Raw genomic sequence first — 15,564 nt, 5'->3', positions numbered from 1 at the left:
CCAAGGCTGCTACCTGAACCTTTAGAGTACTTGTAGCTAGCCCTTTTTCCAAACCCTTTTGCAGGAATTCGAGAATTTTATCTATTGGGATTTCCCCCCCTGGGTCAGCTCCCGATACAGACATAAATTTTTTCCACACTTTGCCATATATTTTGGTGGTTACGGGTTTCCTACTCTGTAGTAATGTGGACACCAGATTGGATGAAAACCCTTTGCTGCTTAATAGCTTCCTTTCAAAAGCCAGGCTGTCATATGTAGGCTTTTTACATTGGGGTGACACACTGGGCCCTGGGATAACAGATTTTGCGTGTCTGGTAGAACCCACGGACTGTCTAAGGACATCTTTCTCAGCCAAGAAAACCATATTCTGCGAGGCCAGAATGGAGCTATGATTATCACTGTTGCCCCCTCCTCCCGAATTTTCCTCAAGACTAGGGGAATGAGGGATATTGGAGGGAACGCGTAGGAGAGGCGATAGTTCCAGGGGACTGTGAGAGCGTCCAGAGCTACTGGCCCTCCCCGGGGGTCGATTGAGCAGAACTTCCTCACTTTCCGGTTCTGATAGTCTGCGAATAGGTCTATTTCTGGCTCTCCCCAACGCTTCACTATTTGGTTGAATACCGACTGTTTCAGCTCCCACTCCCCCTGTTTCAAGCGTGTTCTGCTGAGGAAGTCTGCGGTCTGGTTTTCTGAACCCTTTATGTAAAGGGCCGTCAGGGACTTCAGATTGTGTTCTGCAATGTAGAAGATGGATCGGGTTTCTTCCATCAGTGTTTGTGACCTGGTGCCCCCTTGGTGGTTTAGGTATGCTACCACTACCTGATTGTCCGAGAAGACTTTTACGTGGTGGGAGCGGATGATTTTTAGAAAGTGTATTAGGGCGAGTTTTACCGCTAGCAGTTCTTTCATATTTGATGAGGTTAGCTCTTGATTTTTGCTCCAGTTCCCTTGTGTCACCTGACCGTCTATATGAGCACCCCACCCCCAGGGGCTTGCATCCGTCGTTAGGATTTTTTCTGTTGGTAGTGACCAGGGGACCCCCTTGGTAAGATTTATCGGGTCCGCCCACCACTGTAGGGAGTGTATCGTAGTTGGTGATATGCTTAACTGCCCGTCTAAATTTCCTCCCAGACACAGGCTTGAACTTAAAGTCTCCCATTGTAAGTCCCGGGAATGGCACTGTGCCCACTGCACTGCCGGGATACAGGATGTCATGGAGCCCAGCAGGGACATGGCTTTCCTGAGTGTGGTGACCGGGGATGTTGACAACTGTACCGCTGCCTGTGTCATTTTTTGAATCTTCCCCTGAGGAAGATAACACGTTTGTGTGGTTGAGTCGAGGACTATCCCCAAGTACTCCTGTACCTGTGATGGGACTATTTTGGATTTGGTAAGGTTCAACAGCCAACCTAGGCTTGACAGAGAAGTCATAACCAAATCCAACTGCTGTTTGCAGTGATGGAATGATGTCCCTGCTACAAGGAGGTCGTCCAGGTAGGGAACCATCAGGATATTCTGTTCTCGTATATGAGCCATCACTTCCGACATTAGTTTCGTGAATACCCGGGGTGCGATAGCTAACCCAAAAGGGAGGGCCCGAAACTGATAATGTTTCACCTCCCCCTGGATATTCACTGCTAGCCGGAGGTACTTCTGATGATCCTTGTGGATCGGTACATGATAGTATGCATCTCGTAGGTCTAGAACAGTCATGAAACACCTGGGAAAGAGTATTTTTACGCAAGATTTTATTGTCTCCATTTTGAAGTGTGGGATCTCGAGAAAACTGTTTAACTTTTTGAGATTTATTATTGTCCTGTATGATCCATCTGGCTTCTTTCGGAGGAAGAGGGGAGAGTAGAAGCCCATGCCTCTTTCCTGGTGAGGGACTTCCTGTAGGACTTCCTTCTGGACTAGGCCTAGAATCTCTTCCTGAAGAGCCGACTGTTCTTGAGACTGTCTCTGTGGTGTCACCATGAAGAGGTTGTTGGGGGGAATGCGGAACTTTAGCTTGAGCCCTTCTCGTACTATGCCTAGTATCCAGGGACTGCTTGAAATTTTTTCCCAGGCTGGGAGAAACCCTGTCAGTCTCCCGCCAACCAGGGGGACACCTTCATTGAGTTTTCTTGTTGTCGGGAGTGGGTTTGTTGAATAGGAACCCTCTGGTTTTATTTCTTTTTTCCTCCCATGTTTCTTTGTTCCCTTTCGGAGGTTTTCTCCGCATAAATTTTTTATTCCGAAAGGAACGTCTGTACGATTGGTTGGGGAAACCAGGGAAAGACTTTTTCTTGTCCTCGGCTTTCTCGAGGATGTCATCTAGCGTTGCGCCGAACAAGAATTCCCCCTCACAGGGTATTGAACACAGTTTTGTTTTTGTCTGAAGGTCCCCTGGCCAACATTTCAGCCACAGGGCACGTCTTGCGGCGTTCGAAAAGGCGGCAGCCCTGGCTGCTAGTCTGGCCGAATCTACAGATGCATCCGCCAAAAAGGCTGCTGCACCTTTCATTACAGACACTGATTTTTGAATTGTGTCTCTTGAGATTTTTCCCTTTAATTGGGAATCCAAGTGCTCGAGCCACACCATTAGCGCGCGAGCCGTGCAGGTGGCCGCGACAGCTGGTTTAAGCCCACCTCCTGCCGCTTCCCAGGAGTTTTTTTAGGAAAACCTCGGCTTTTTTGTCCATCGGATCTTTTAAGGTACCCATGTCCTCAAAAGGTAGGGCAAACTTTTTTGAGGCCTTTGCTATGGCCACATCTAATTTTGGTGCCTTACTCCAGGACGAGCAGGCTGGGTCATCAAACGGGTATTTTCTTTTAGGGGTGAGGAGAGCTTTTTTGTCTGGTTTTTTCCACTCTTAATTAGAGAGTGAATTTTCTCATTTACTGGAAATGCTCTTTTTCTTTTTTGTTCCAGACCGCTGAACATTGTCCTGCGCTGTTCTTTTAGGTCGCTCCTCCACTAGCCCCATTGTTGCTCTGACCGCTTTCACTAAAGCGTCTGTTTCCTCGATAGGGAAGCAACTGCGGCCTCCCTCAGAGGATACTGAAGAGGTATCAGAGGCTGACGAATTATTTGAGTCAGATAGTTCACTTTCTGACTCGTCCGCACTAGACACAGGGGACTCAGGTGTTTTCCTATGTTTTTTCTTTGTGGCTTTAATGCCTTTAATGGCACTTTCCACCTGGCTTTTTATTAATGACTTTAATTCGGATGCAAATGATGGGGTTTCCTCCTGAATTGTCTTTTTTATACAGACGCTGCATAGTCTCTTCTCCCAGGAGGAAGGCAGCCCGTCTGAACATATGGCACATTCTTTGTGCTTAGTTTTGGCTGTACTTTTTCTCCCCTAGAACAAAAAGAGCCCTATATTAAACTCAGCACTTTCACGTAGATCACTCACCCCCTGTGGATCAGAGATACCGTCTCGGGCCTGGGGACTGTATCCGCTGGAATCGTCGCCGGCCGTGTGGTTTTTGCAGACCCCCGCTGATCGTCCGCTGCTGCTGCGCTGTACAGAGGAAGAGTTTCCTTTGCGCTGCTGCTGTGGGTGTAGATGCCGCTGCACTTGTGCCTGCTCAGGAGATCGCTGGACAGCTTCCTGCATAACCTGCTGCTCGCTTTCGCTCATGGTGGCCTCCGCACTGTCTGGTGCACTTGGAGTTTGAATTTGCCACCCTTTTCCATATGCTGGCGTTCTTTTATTGCATTTGTGCCGGCGAGACCGGAAGTGACGGTTTGCGCATGCGCCCGCCCAACTTCCGGTTCTCTGATTCGTCGGCCTCACATGAGGGAATGAATATACTGGGACGCCGGCGCGCGCGCACTAGCGCTGCGTTTTTGCGGTGATGGCGCCGGTGAGCACACCAGCGCTCCTTTCCCGACGCCCACACCGATTTAGTGGTAATGACGCCGGCGTCCTCTGGCCCGTTCTTACTTGGGCTTTTATGGTAAGATAGCCGCCGCTACCCCCATATTACTATCAAGAGTCCTCCGGTGACCGCCGTCACCCGCTCCTCCCCCCTTTTTTTTTTTTTTTTTTCGTGGAAGGCAGACTGGATCCTTTCACTGCCTTCCTCCACTCACCCATGAGGCCCGCCGACCTCTGTGGTGGTGCTTCAGGAAAGGGAGAAAAAGAGGGGAAAAAAACCGCTTGACCCAGCCGTAACAGGGCGCCCCCTGTTAGAAAGTCGACTGCATCAGCCCCTGGAATCCCACGAAGAATCCTTCAGGTACGTGCTGTAGGTTCCCCGTCAGGGACAGGAAACCAACTGATGTGGGAGAGAGGTACGCCCTTTTTCACCTGTAGGTTTCCTGTCCCTGGGGGCGGACCCCTCTCTCCGTGGTGCCATCATGGGGATAGAGAAAATGAAAAATAAAAAAAAGAAACACCCTCCATACACTTGTCATATCAGTTACTAACCACCGGCTGACACAAGGGGGCAGAAGTGCTCAGAGTACTCCCTATAGTCCCTTTTCGGAGTGGTGCACATCTGGCTCTGCTCTCCAGGGAGCTGACCATAAATGAAGTGCACAGATCTCAGCCAAGTGCTTCTGCCCCTTGTTGTTATCTGCATATACATGTATATAAGTAATTAAAAGTTGTCGTTTCTATGAAATACTTACCCTTAAACAGGTTTGGATGGGACTAAAGGATTGAAAATATATACGGTATATCTTTTCACATTGTGGCAGGTACAGGTCCAACAGCCAGGAAACCCTCACCCATGGGTCGTGACTGGTATGTCACAACCTGTATTATAGCAATGTCTGGTAAAAAGCTGTTCTTAAGATAGAAAGGTGCCAGGGATCAATGTTTAGTCTCAACCAACTAATAAAAAAAAAAAAAAAAAATATTGATCAAAAACTCCTTGAAGGTAATTTTATCCCTGTAACAACTGAGGATGAACACTCCTGTAGTTTAGGACAGATTTAGGGAAAAATCAGTTATTCTAAATCCTAACATACGGAGTGGGAGGACCATTCTAAGCTGTGCACTTGTATAACTGCACAAGTCACATCCAGTGGGTCAAAAATGAACATTATGATAAAGCGTACACAAATGGCCAAAAGGGCAAAAGATACAACTGTCAATGCAATGCATAAGGAAATGGCCTATTGTCAGTTTTAGATAAATGTCGTTAGACCAAGATGGTTTTACACATTTAATGTAAGTTTTATTCTTCCTGATGATTGTAACCTGTTCTAAATCAATACAAGGGTCAAGTTGACAAGATCAATATGGAGCTGAGTGATTTGGACACTTGAAATCTATTGAACACACTGAAGTCAGTGGTAAAATAGAAAATGTAAACTGCAAGTGGGAACAGGATGAATGAGGCCCTGGTGGTGACAGGCCATTGGTGTAAGCCTTGCCGATTCTCACTTCATGGCCATTTTCAGAGCCATTTCACAGCTACATATTTTATGGTCTGTACAGATCCGGTCAATAAAGAGCAGGAGATCTTAATCTAAAAGAGCAAGTTACTTTGTTCTATGCAGTCTGCCTTATCTGAATACTCAACCGTTCATACGTTCTGAGTGGTTGAGTACCGTATTTGGCGCATATCTAACCAAGGATTGTTTCCTAATGCCTCCACAACATGCAGTTCGCTAAAGGAGGTCTTGTGGTGCTTTTAGATGCTGGCTCACAACTGTGCTCCAGTTTGTGACTTGCCAATGCAAAGTCATTTGGCCACTTGAGAGGCAGAAAGAGGCAGGAGAGCACTCGTGTAGCGGCACGAGGAGGTCACCACATTGGTGCTGTCACTACAGAGACATCGAGGACTCAGCCGACATGGCAGGTACAGTAAGCGCACCATGACAGATGAATGTACAGACTACTATAAGGGGGTTACTGAGGAGATGGAGCAGCATGAGGGAAAATATGGTGAGATGGAGTGGAACTGTAAGGAGAAGCTGGAGTACTCTGAAGACCATACTTCGTAAAGGACAGTGTGGCAACTGGTCATAAGGGAGTACTGTGATTTTTTTTTTTTTTTTTTTATAAATTAACAGAGGGAGGTTGACAGTGTGGAGGCAATGTATTGTAATGGTGACAATATGAGGATCACTTGGTGTAGTAAGCACAGTGAGGGGCATAGCATGGGTAACATTTTTATTTGGGCATTAGGCATAGCATGGGTAACATTTTTATTTGGGCATTAGAATATGCCCATGTCAGGATGTGCTGCAGAAGATGGAAGTCTGCAGAAGTGAAGTGGAAACTGTACAACATGAAGACAAAGGGTCAAAAATGAGTCATTGGAGAAGTGTAATTGATAAAACTACCTGGATGTAAATGTCCAATATTGTCAGCACCTCATTTGTATTGTAGTTCCTGTAAGAGCCAGTCTGATTGGTAACAACTCTCAGTATCTCCTTACCATTGTTTATCTGTGAGTTTCAGGTTCATGTGATATACAAATGTATATGGGGCCGACTTAACATTGCATTTGATCGCTGCAGTTTAGCAATGTACTCATCTGATTGTGGGTCTGGTGCTGTATTCATGCAACTACCCCTTTATTTTTTTTCTGCAGCCATTGAGGTTCTCATACTAAACTAATGTAGCCCTTTGAAGGGGGATGTTCACCTAAAAGCAAAAAAATGCTTAGGAAGTGTTTGGCGCACATAACTGCAAATTTTACAGGAAGATGCATCTAGTCAAGCTCCTGTTATATCGAATGAGAAAGTGGTGTACAGATCATGTGAATGATATGTAGTAAATGACGTCTGGAATTGTGAATTAAGAAAAAAACAAAAAAAACAAAACATTTGATCAAATCCCTAATACTGGAATTGCATTTTCCATTATTTTAACATATGTAACATCGCCAACAAGAAATTATCAGTAATGTTAGTAGCTTTTGCTCCAGTACTAGTCTGATAAGTGTAGAATATCAAAAAAGTAGAAACAAAGGGTTCTTAGACTATTTTCCATCACTGGCCATACGTCTGGCTAGCACTATTTGGTCATCATAAATCAGGATACATACCTGCGGCCCCAGCAGAGAACATGTGCAGCTGTGTGGAATCGTTCCCAAATACAGGGTTCAGTCTTTCCTTGCAGCTTGAGTAAGCTGCAAAATAGATGGCCCTGCGGAGAGAAAGCATAGCATCAAGCCACAGGTCCAGACTAGGGATCTCTGTAGAGTGCAAATAATGGCCAAGCTGTAGAAGAGATTGGGAACTCAAGAGTTGAAGGATCACCCACTGCATTGAGGATAAAGGAAACCTGGAGGCAGAAGGCCATTTTACCAGCCTGTGAAATCCCAAGAGAACATTATAACACCTACTGAATTCTTATTTTTATTTTGTGATGTTAAAATTTTATGCAAGAGCTAAATCAAGAACCCAAACACAGACAGGAGCAATGTCCGGCAAAAAGTTTGGCAGACAGGCCAACTCTCTTGGGTACCCACTGACATTATGAATTTCAACATCAGAAAGCATTAGTGTTGTAGGGATTGGACATTTTGCTTAAAGCCAGTGTATGGCCAGGTTAAAGTTAAGGTTTTCTCCAACTACAGAAGAAAGTTGGAGGTAGGTAACCTATAAGTTTATATTGTACCTATAATGAGACTTATGACTTTGGTTCTTCAGCCAAACCATTCTCCTCCAAAACAAAGACCTTTATTTGCGAACTGTATTGCATTCTTGCCCCAGTCAAAACAAAGTAAGAGAGGCCTTTATGGGGGTCTAGGGTTCAATACTTGTTATAGTGTCCCCTTATGTGCATTTGAGGGATCTCATTTGCTCAGTCCCATTGTCCTGATGCTTTTGTAAGTGGGCAGCAAAGCCTCCTCTTATGTTGGCCAGCCTAAAAGAACCAGCAGCTTCTCCCCAGCACTGGACACATAAGGGGCATTCTGGGATCAAACTGAAGGAGCACAAGGCACCATAGATGTGTAAGCAATATATACACATTACCTTTGCTTTTTATCCATACAGAAGTGCTGGGTATATTCCCACAGCCGTACAGGTTTACAATAAGACTTCTGTGACAGTGAAAGCTTTTGCTATATTTAGACCAAAGTTATTTAGAGCAAAGTTCTGATAGTAAGGTCAGCGTAGCGCTCGGCTCTGCTCATTGTGCTCTGCAATAAAGCTCAACACAGCGCAAAATCCTGCTCACTTTTACACCTGAGACATTTTAACTAATTCACAAATTTACAGTACCTGGAAGGAGCCACCCCCACTAGGTTAGGGCCCAGGCCTCGAAATAGGGAACGAGGACCCTCATTCTGCAGAATCATCCTGCAAAGCAACAGAGTTCAAGTTAGATATTCAGAAGCTATTTTTTTAATATTTGGTTACGAAAAAAAAAAAAAAGCCAGCTTGAATTTACAGCAATCTGGAGAGGGTATCAGGTGAGGAGCTACGCTACACATGACATTATGGACAAGAAAATCTAGAGCGATAACACAAATCTAGCAATAAGGTTTCAGGAGAAGCATAAATTAAACTTCCACCAACAATGGCCTGACTTTAAAGCCCCCCCCCATAGCGGTCAGGCAACCAATTGCTTGGCAGGCAGCTCTCTCCCATACACAAACACTCGGAGGGTCTGAGGGCTCCAGTGCCGCTGTCGGACTCTGGTGGCTCATCTCTTAGATAAAAGGATCATCAGTAGAAAATCAGATACGGCAGAAACATCTGCCCCTGACAATGTATTGAGGGGTGTGGGGAGGGGAGACCGATGGCAGGCCCCCTATACAGACTCAGCATAACCATATTGTTGCTCCTAGCTTGGCTTGCAGCAGCTTCTATGAAGCTTCTATGAAGCTGCAATACACGCAAAGTGGCTTTTTGTTTCAAAAAGTGAAGGAGACATTTTTAATGTTCTGTGAAGATAAGTTCATTCAGAAACATCTTACCCTTTCCCCATCAGACTGAATGCAGAGCGAGCTCATTTATGGTGGAATCAGGAGAAAGATCTGTCAGACAAGAGCTACAAAGGCAGGACAGAAGTCATTCCGATTAATGGAAATTACTTTTCCTCCCTTTATTTCACACTGTTGGCCATGCATTGTATACCTCACCACTCCCCGAAATCTCACATCTAGTCATAATTGTGTTGTGAATGGATGATTGAATGGATGATTTCTACCCTCCAGAAATCAGAGTGCTGGAGGAAGTAATTATATCTTTGCTCTAATTGGCTCAATATTATTGGTGAGATGTACATAGCCTCCATCAGAACCTTGGTATCCTGCATGAATCAACCTCATAGGTGTTACCAGGCCGAGACCACCGCCATCCTACAGGGAAGTCAATGTTTGCCCTGTATGACACTAGCAGAGAAATGCCAACATTTAATTGTGACTACTAGAAATTCTGTTTGTGGCACAATAAATTATTGTAGGTGGTTCTTGGTAAAGAACTGAAGTTCAACCTTTAAGTGTTATCACCCCCCCACAAAAAACAACAACAAAAAAAAAAAACACAAAACCCTGGAACAGCTTCTACTGGTTCACGTTATAACCTATACAGGCACACTGGCTTTATTGATTTATCAAAACAGATTCCGAAGCAATCGATGTCTAAGCAGATAAGAGTTTGAAGATTCGTTTTTTTAGTCACTGGATGTTTTCTAAAGGATGATTACTGGACTTGTGAACTGAGCTGAACACAAAAAACAAGTCCAGGTGATGTCAGCAGGATATCATGCAAACACATGATCTCCATTCAGCCTGCATCACTTTCACACATCCTCAGCCTCTAATGATGTCCAATCAGGCAAAAAAAGCAAACAAATTAGTGACAGAGCAAACCAAAAACATTCACAGGCGATTTAACTATATGGGTCAATATTCTAAATGAGAGCCAGTTTAAAGTGGTTCATTATTCAGCATCTCAGGAAATCATCTTTCACCTCACCCAGCAGGAGGTTAGAGGGACTCTGTTTGAACAGTTATTCTCTGCTGACAAATGTAGTTGTTTTTAGTTCATGTATGAGATCTCTCTCTCTCTCTATTTTCCACATGATATCAACCCTTAAAAGTTGTGGTAGTCGTGGTATCTCCAAGCTAACAGACAGCAGCTATAAAAACCAAATAATGGGCCTTTTCAGAAGAAAAGACCACAAACTTAATCCATGGAGAGGATAAAGCGCAGTTAACAGCCGTATATGCAAACTTTATCAACCATCATATAATGTGAGCTCGTACAAAACCTGTGTCAATCATGGAGTTAGGGTACCGTTACACTAAACGATTTACCAACGATCACGACCAGCGATACAACCTGGCCGTGATCGTTGGTAAGTCGTTGTGTGGTTGCTGGAGAGCTGTCACAGACAGCTCTCCAGCGACTAACGATGCCGAAGTCCCCGGGTAACCAGGGTAAACATCGGGTTACTAAGCGCAGGGCCGCGCTTAGTAACCCGATGTTTACCCTGGTTACCATTGTAAATGTAAAAAACAAAAAAAACAAAAACACTACATACTCACCTTCTGATGTCTGTCACGTCCACTGCCGGCGGCTTCCCGCACTGACTGTCAGTGGCGGCCGTAAAGCACAGCACAGCGGTGACGTCACCGCTATGCTCTGCTTTTACTTTACGGCCGGCGCTCACAGTCAGTGCGGGAAGCAGACGGCGAGGGACGTGACACCGGAATGTGAGTATGGAGTTTTTGCTTTTTTACATTTACAATGGTAACCTGGGTAAACATCAGGTTACTAAGCGCGGCCCTGCTCTTAGTAACCCGATGTTTACCCTGGTTACAAGCGAACACATCGCTGGATCAGCGTCACACACGCCGATCCAGCGATGACAGCGGGAGATCCAGCGACGAAAGAAAGTTTCAAACGATCTGCTACGACGTACGATTCTCAGCAGGGTCCCTGATCGCTGCTGCGTGTCAGACACAGCGAGATCGTATGGATATCGCTGGAACGTCACAGATCTTACCGTCGTAGCGACCAAAGTGCCACTGTGAGACGGTACCCTTAGGAAGGGGACAGGACCCCACATGTTTCGTCACAAACAAGTGCAGCTTCCTCAGGAGAAACCGTATAAGTCGCCTGTACTTTGAATAGTCATTCTGTACTGAATCCCTTTCAAAGGAAGCCATCTTGTCCAGAAGTAATTTACCTACAGACATAGGGCTAGTCTGCAGCTAAACAGAATAATGACCGTCTGCTTTACTGGAGCAGTGGCTACATGGAGAAAGTGAAGGTTTATCTTCCCTGCAGCTACTCTCTTTCAGTCATTGAAGCAGAGCAGGGAGCGGTTACAGTCACTATACAGAAAGTGGTGGCTGTGATCACTCCCCAAAGGCCTTCACTTCACACATACAACAGGTTGTCAATGTACCAGGGAATGATAACAGCCATGCTCACAGTATACTAACCAGGGACCATAACCACCACCTTATGACTAAAATCAAGTCGCTACAGGGAGGAGACAAGTTCACCTTCTCCCTGTAGCTGCAGCTCCAGTAAGGCAGGATTTGAAGGCTAATCTCTAACAGAATTTCTCATTAAATGGAGTTTTCCCCACTACTCGGACAACCCCTTCTCAATCTGTATGTGTGCCCAAAACAGTTACGTCATATGATCCCTGCAACCAAACATCCGCTTCACTCCCCCACCTTCACACAAGTCACATCTGAAGGAAGTGAGCTGAAAAAAAAAACCTGCAAAACATAGCCCACTATGACACATTGCTGGAATCAGGCTCTCTGCTGCTATATCATGCTGCCCTCAGATTACATAAGAAAAAAAAAAACAAACCCACCACACAGCTGATTGAGTACAGAATCAAATACTGATGACCAATAAGAATAATTACACCAAAGACATACCGATAGGGAATTTAGCTTGTAAGCCCCAATGGGGACAGTGATGTCTAAAGCGCTGCTTATTAGGATGGTGCTATGGCAAGCATAATTCATATCGACAGCTCAGTGGAGGTCCCACACCCGCAGAATTCCTGCTACTAGCACCGGCCACATGTACACATTGTTCATTCAATGTGTACATGTGGCCGGTGCTAAACAGCATGTAGCATTTGTTGTGCAGTACTCAGCACCTCCTATTCTCCAAGAATAGGCCCCCAATATTAGATGCCTGGACACCACCTCTAAAATACAGGTAGTTAGGCTGGAATTTCCACCAAGTATATTCAATTTAAGACAGATGTGTCCTTCACTATAGCATTTCATACTTGAGACAGTGCAGTGGTCCTGGAGACACTCTTGCCACTCTGTTGACGCTGGCGCCATCTACGGTGTCGAGATGAACTCCAGAGATGTAGAGAGTCAATGATGAGGATTGTAGTCTTGTTTTCACAACTTCTAATGGGCACGTCAATATGGCACCAACAGTGCCCCCACATCTGTAAATGGAAGTCAGAAAGGAAAACAGATTTAAGAAGATTAAATTCAACCCGGCATGTTCTGCTGTAGTCATAACCCACACCCAAAAAAACACACCACACCCAAGTACAGGTCCATAAAATCCAACCAAGACGCTTAGCAGCCAGGCCCATCTGTCACTTGGGGTTGTAGTCTCACTGCTCTTACAGTAAAGAATCCCAATTGTGAAACCTTATTTTCTTTAGTTCTAGAGGATGCAGTCCTATCGTGGTTAGCACACCAATAAATGCTCGTGTTAGCAATGTACTTCCAGAGATACACATTATCAACTCCTTTAATACGCAAGGCACATAGGTTCAGCTCCAGACAACACACCAAGCACTAAATTTGGCTAAGGGCAGTGCCCATTACTACATTGTTCAACCTGATGGTAGCTCATGCCTACACCTAGCCCAGCAGAGGATGCTTGGTGATCGGAGTATTTGGGTGTGCTTGGAGATTATGTTTGAGTCCCCGCAGCTGCATGATTTGTGGCTGCTAGACAGGCCGAATACATGTGGAGTTTGCCTGTTTGTTAGGGAATGCCCACATGTATTCAGGCTGAATAGCAGCCACGACAACTCAAACAATCTCCGAGCACGCCCAGAATACTCTGAGAACACCCGAGCATGCTCAGAAAACCCGAGTACACTCGTTCATCACTACTCATTGAGAAAGCACAACTTGTTCGGCCCCGACCCCTGACATCCTCTATGTGAAGAACCTTCCTCAGACCGTTTCCCCACGTACCATATAATGGCATTTCATTTGAGGCGGCTGATGTTCGCTCATAGGCCTCTCCACGAGTATTACCTCAATTAAGATTTACAAAAAGTCAGTTCAAGTGTCCGCCAGCAAATGATTAATTTGAGAATATCTAAATCTTACGGCTTCTCAATAAACAGCTCATGCCTTCATTACTACAACACCTGGGCGATGGGTTTGCTTAGTGGAGTCCTAACAGAATGGCACATTTTAGGAATAAAAGCTGCATGAATGAATGACTAAGGGTACCTTCACACTGGTCGATTCTGCTACGATTACGACGCATTTGCGTCATATTCGACATCGCAGTACGAGCTCGTAGCCAGCGGTCACACTCTACGATGTTAACGCTTTTTCTGACGTAGTTGCGATGTGAACGTCACGCGTCGCAATCGTACGCTACCCTTCACACCGCCATAGTCCTACGACTCCGAGCGTGACGTATTACCAGCATGGGCGTGCTAAAACGTCACGCCCAATCAGGAGACAGGTATGCGGAAGCCCAACCCACGTAGTCGCATTACGAGCTCGTATGACCGCCGTCACATACTACGATTTCGACCGCCACAGCGGGACATTTACGACGAAAGAAAGTTCTGCTCTTTCTTTCACATCGTACGATGCTGGGCTGCGTCGCAAATCGTAACGCCATGTCACACTTTGCAACCTCGGAACGAGGACGGATAAACGTCACAAATCGAACGCTCGTTCAGACTTTGATTGCACAGTGTGAAGGGGCCCTAATGGAAGAAATGTAAACTCTGAAGTGTAAACGGACTCCTAACTCCATTTCAAAGGAACCTGTTACAAGAAATAAAAAAATCCTATTAACCTGCAGATGTGGTTAATCTGCAGGTTAATAGAATTACTAACTTGCTCAGCGCCAGCACTTAGCCAAATGCTGCAGGGAGAAAATGTAAACTTTATTCCCCCCAGCAGCGTTCTGGTTTCAGTCACGGGGCAGTGCCCACAGGGATTCAGTCACTGCTCTGACTATATAGGGCTGCGTCGTTACAGTGACTGATACCAGAATGGTGTTGGGGGAATCACGCTCATTTTTCTCCTGGCGGTGGGGCTTAGCGCTGGCGCCAGGCATAATAACGCCATTAACATTTTTTCTGGTGCTGGATTCCCTTTAAAAAAAAAAAAAAAAAAAAAAGCACAAATGATGCTAGTGGAAGGGAGAAGGGAACCCCTGATGGCCATGTGTGCGCAAGGATCCAAAAACTATTGTAAAATGAGATCCCAACAAAAAAAAAAACCCACCAACAAAGTGGCGCAGAACAGGATGATTTTACATTTTATATTATCACATCTGTATATATCATTTGTTTTTGTACTTCAGTGAGAAGTGTACAAGACCAAATACAGTGTCCCATTTTAGGTATTCCATGTATTCTAAAAATCAGATGCAATATGGAATATGAATTTCTTTCACGCTCAAACTTGAGTAGGCGAGTCCCATCTTACATACGGAGCCCCTAATGCATGCTCTACTGAATAACACTGGTCAATACCTGGTGCAATGTCAGCTCTCCACACAGTCAGAACACTTAAATAGGGTTGTGTTAACATAATGGGTGGTTTCCCCTCATTAGCATTCTGCCAGCACTACTGGAACTCAGAAAAACAAGAAAAAGGATATGCACACACAAGAGATCAACCTGAATAATGTACTTTATTTAAATATCATATACAAACAAGGCAAAGGTGGTAACAAATTTTAAAAACACTTAACAAGGCTAAATAGCCCAACCATAATCACCCCAAACGGACCGAGCAATATAACGGTGGCAATGCTCATACATAATGTGAATGGGTTAAATACCAGACTCCAAATATAGAGACCCTCATAAGTCACAGAAATAAATATGCCATGCAAAAGGCTGCCAGCTGACCCATCAAAAAAAGCTTGTTAGGTGAGATATAGGAGATATAGCGAGGGGTATCCTATCCCCACAGAGTAGAACACCTATACGTCCTGACAACCCTATATTACATACATTTAAAGTGCACTATCAACAAGGCAACCCCTGGCATATAAGCAATGAAGAGTCATACTGACCCCACACATCACAAGGATATACTGCCCAGCCTGGACAAGGTGTCTACTGGAACTCATTTCCCAGCATGCTTAGCATTGACATTTATTCAATGGGTTTACTGTCCAAAACTGAACTCTGGCATAACAGGTGGACTGGCAGGAGGAGTCAGGGCAGCCCCCCCACGTCCTGTAACCCACCTCTGCATTACTGACACTACAGACTAACTTCTAGTCAAGTGTTAACATAAAGGAGTCCGAGCTCTTCAGTAATTTATGGAGGACGGTGAGAGGGGGCAAGAACATAATTTGTTATTAACAGGACATTCATAATTTCTGTCTCTAATCTTCCCTTCATCTCTAAACTCCTCGAACGCCTGGTCCACGCCCGTCTTACC

General features: G+C 45.1%; 1 protein-coding gene across 1 annotated transcript in view; it reads right to left on the bottom strand.

The window, feature by feature from the left end:
* The window catches only part of SLC25A36 (solute carrier family 25 member 36), a 48,697-nt gene that overhangs the window by 19,151 nt on the left and 13,982 nt on the right, over positions 1 to 15,564 (bottom strand). The window contains exons 2-4 of the mRNA XM_077290851.1: positions 12,171 to 12,341; positions 8,180 to 8,257; positions 6,997 to 7,097 (exon numbers count right to left, since the gene is read on the bottom strand). Coding sequence (XP_077146966.1) covers positions 6,997 to 7,097; positions 8,180 to 8,257; positions 12,171 to 12,341 — 350 coding nt within the window. The remainder of the gene's footprint in view (positions 1 to 6,996; positions 7,098 to 8,179; positions 8,258 to 12,170; positions 12,342 to 15,564) is intronic.

The sequence above is a fragment of the Ranitomeya variabilis genome, chromosome 2, assembly GCF_051348905.1.
Source record: "Ranitomeya variabilis isolate aRanVar5 chromosome 2, aRanVar5.hap1, whole genome shotgun sequence".
Classification (NCBI taxonomy): domain Eukaryota; kingdom Metazoa; phylum Chordata; class Amphibia; order Anura; family Dendrobatidae; genus Ranitomeya; species Ranitomeya variabilis.
Note: the sequence above shows the minus strand (reverse complement) of the source record. Positions and strands in the feature narration are given on the sequence as shown.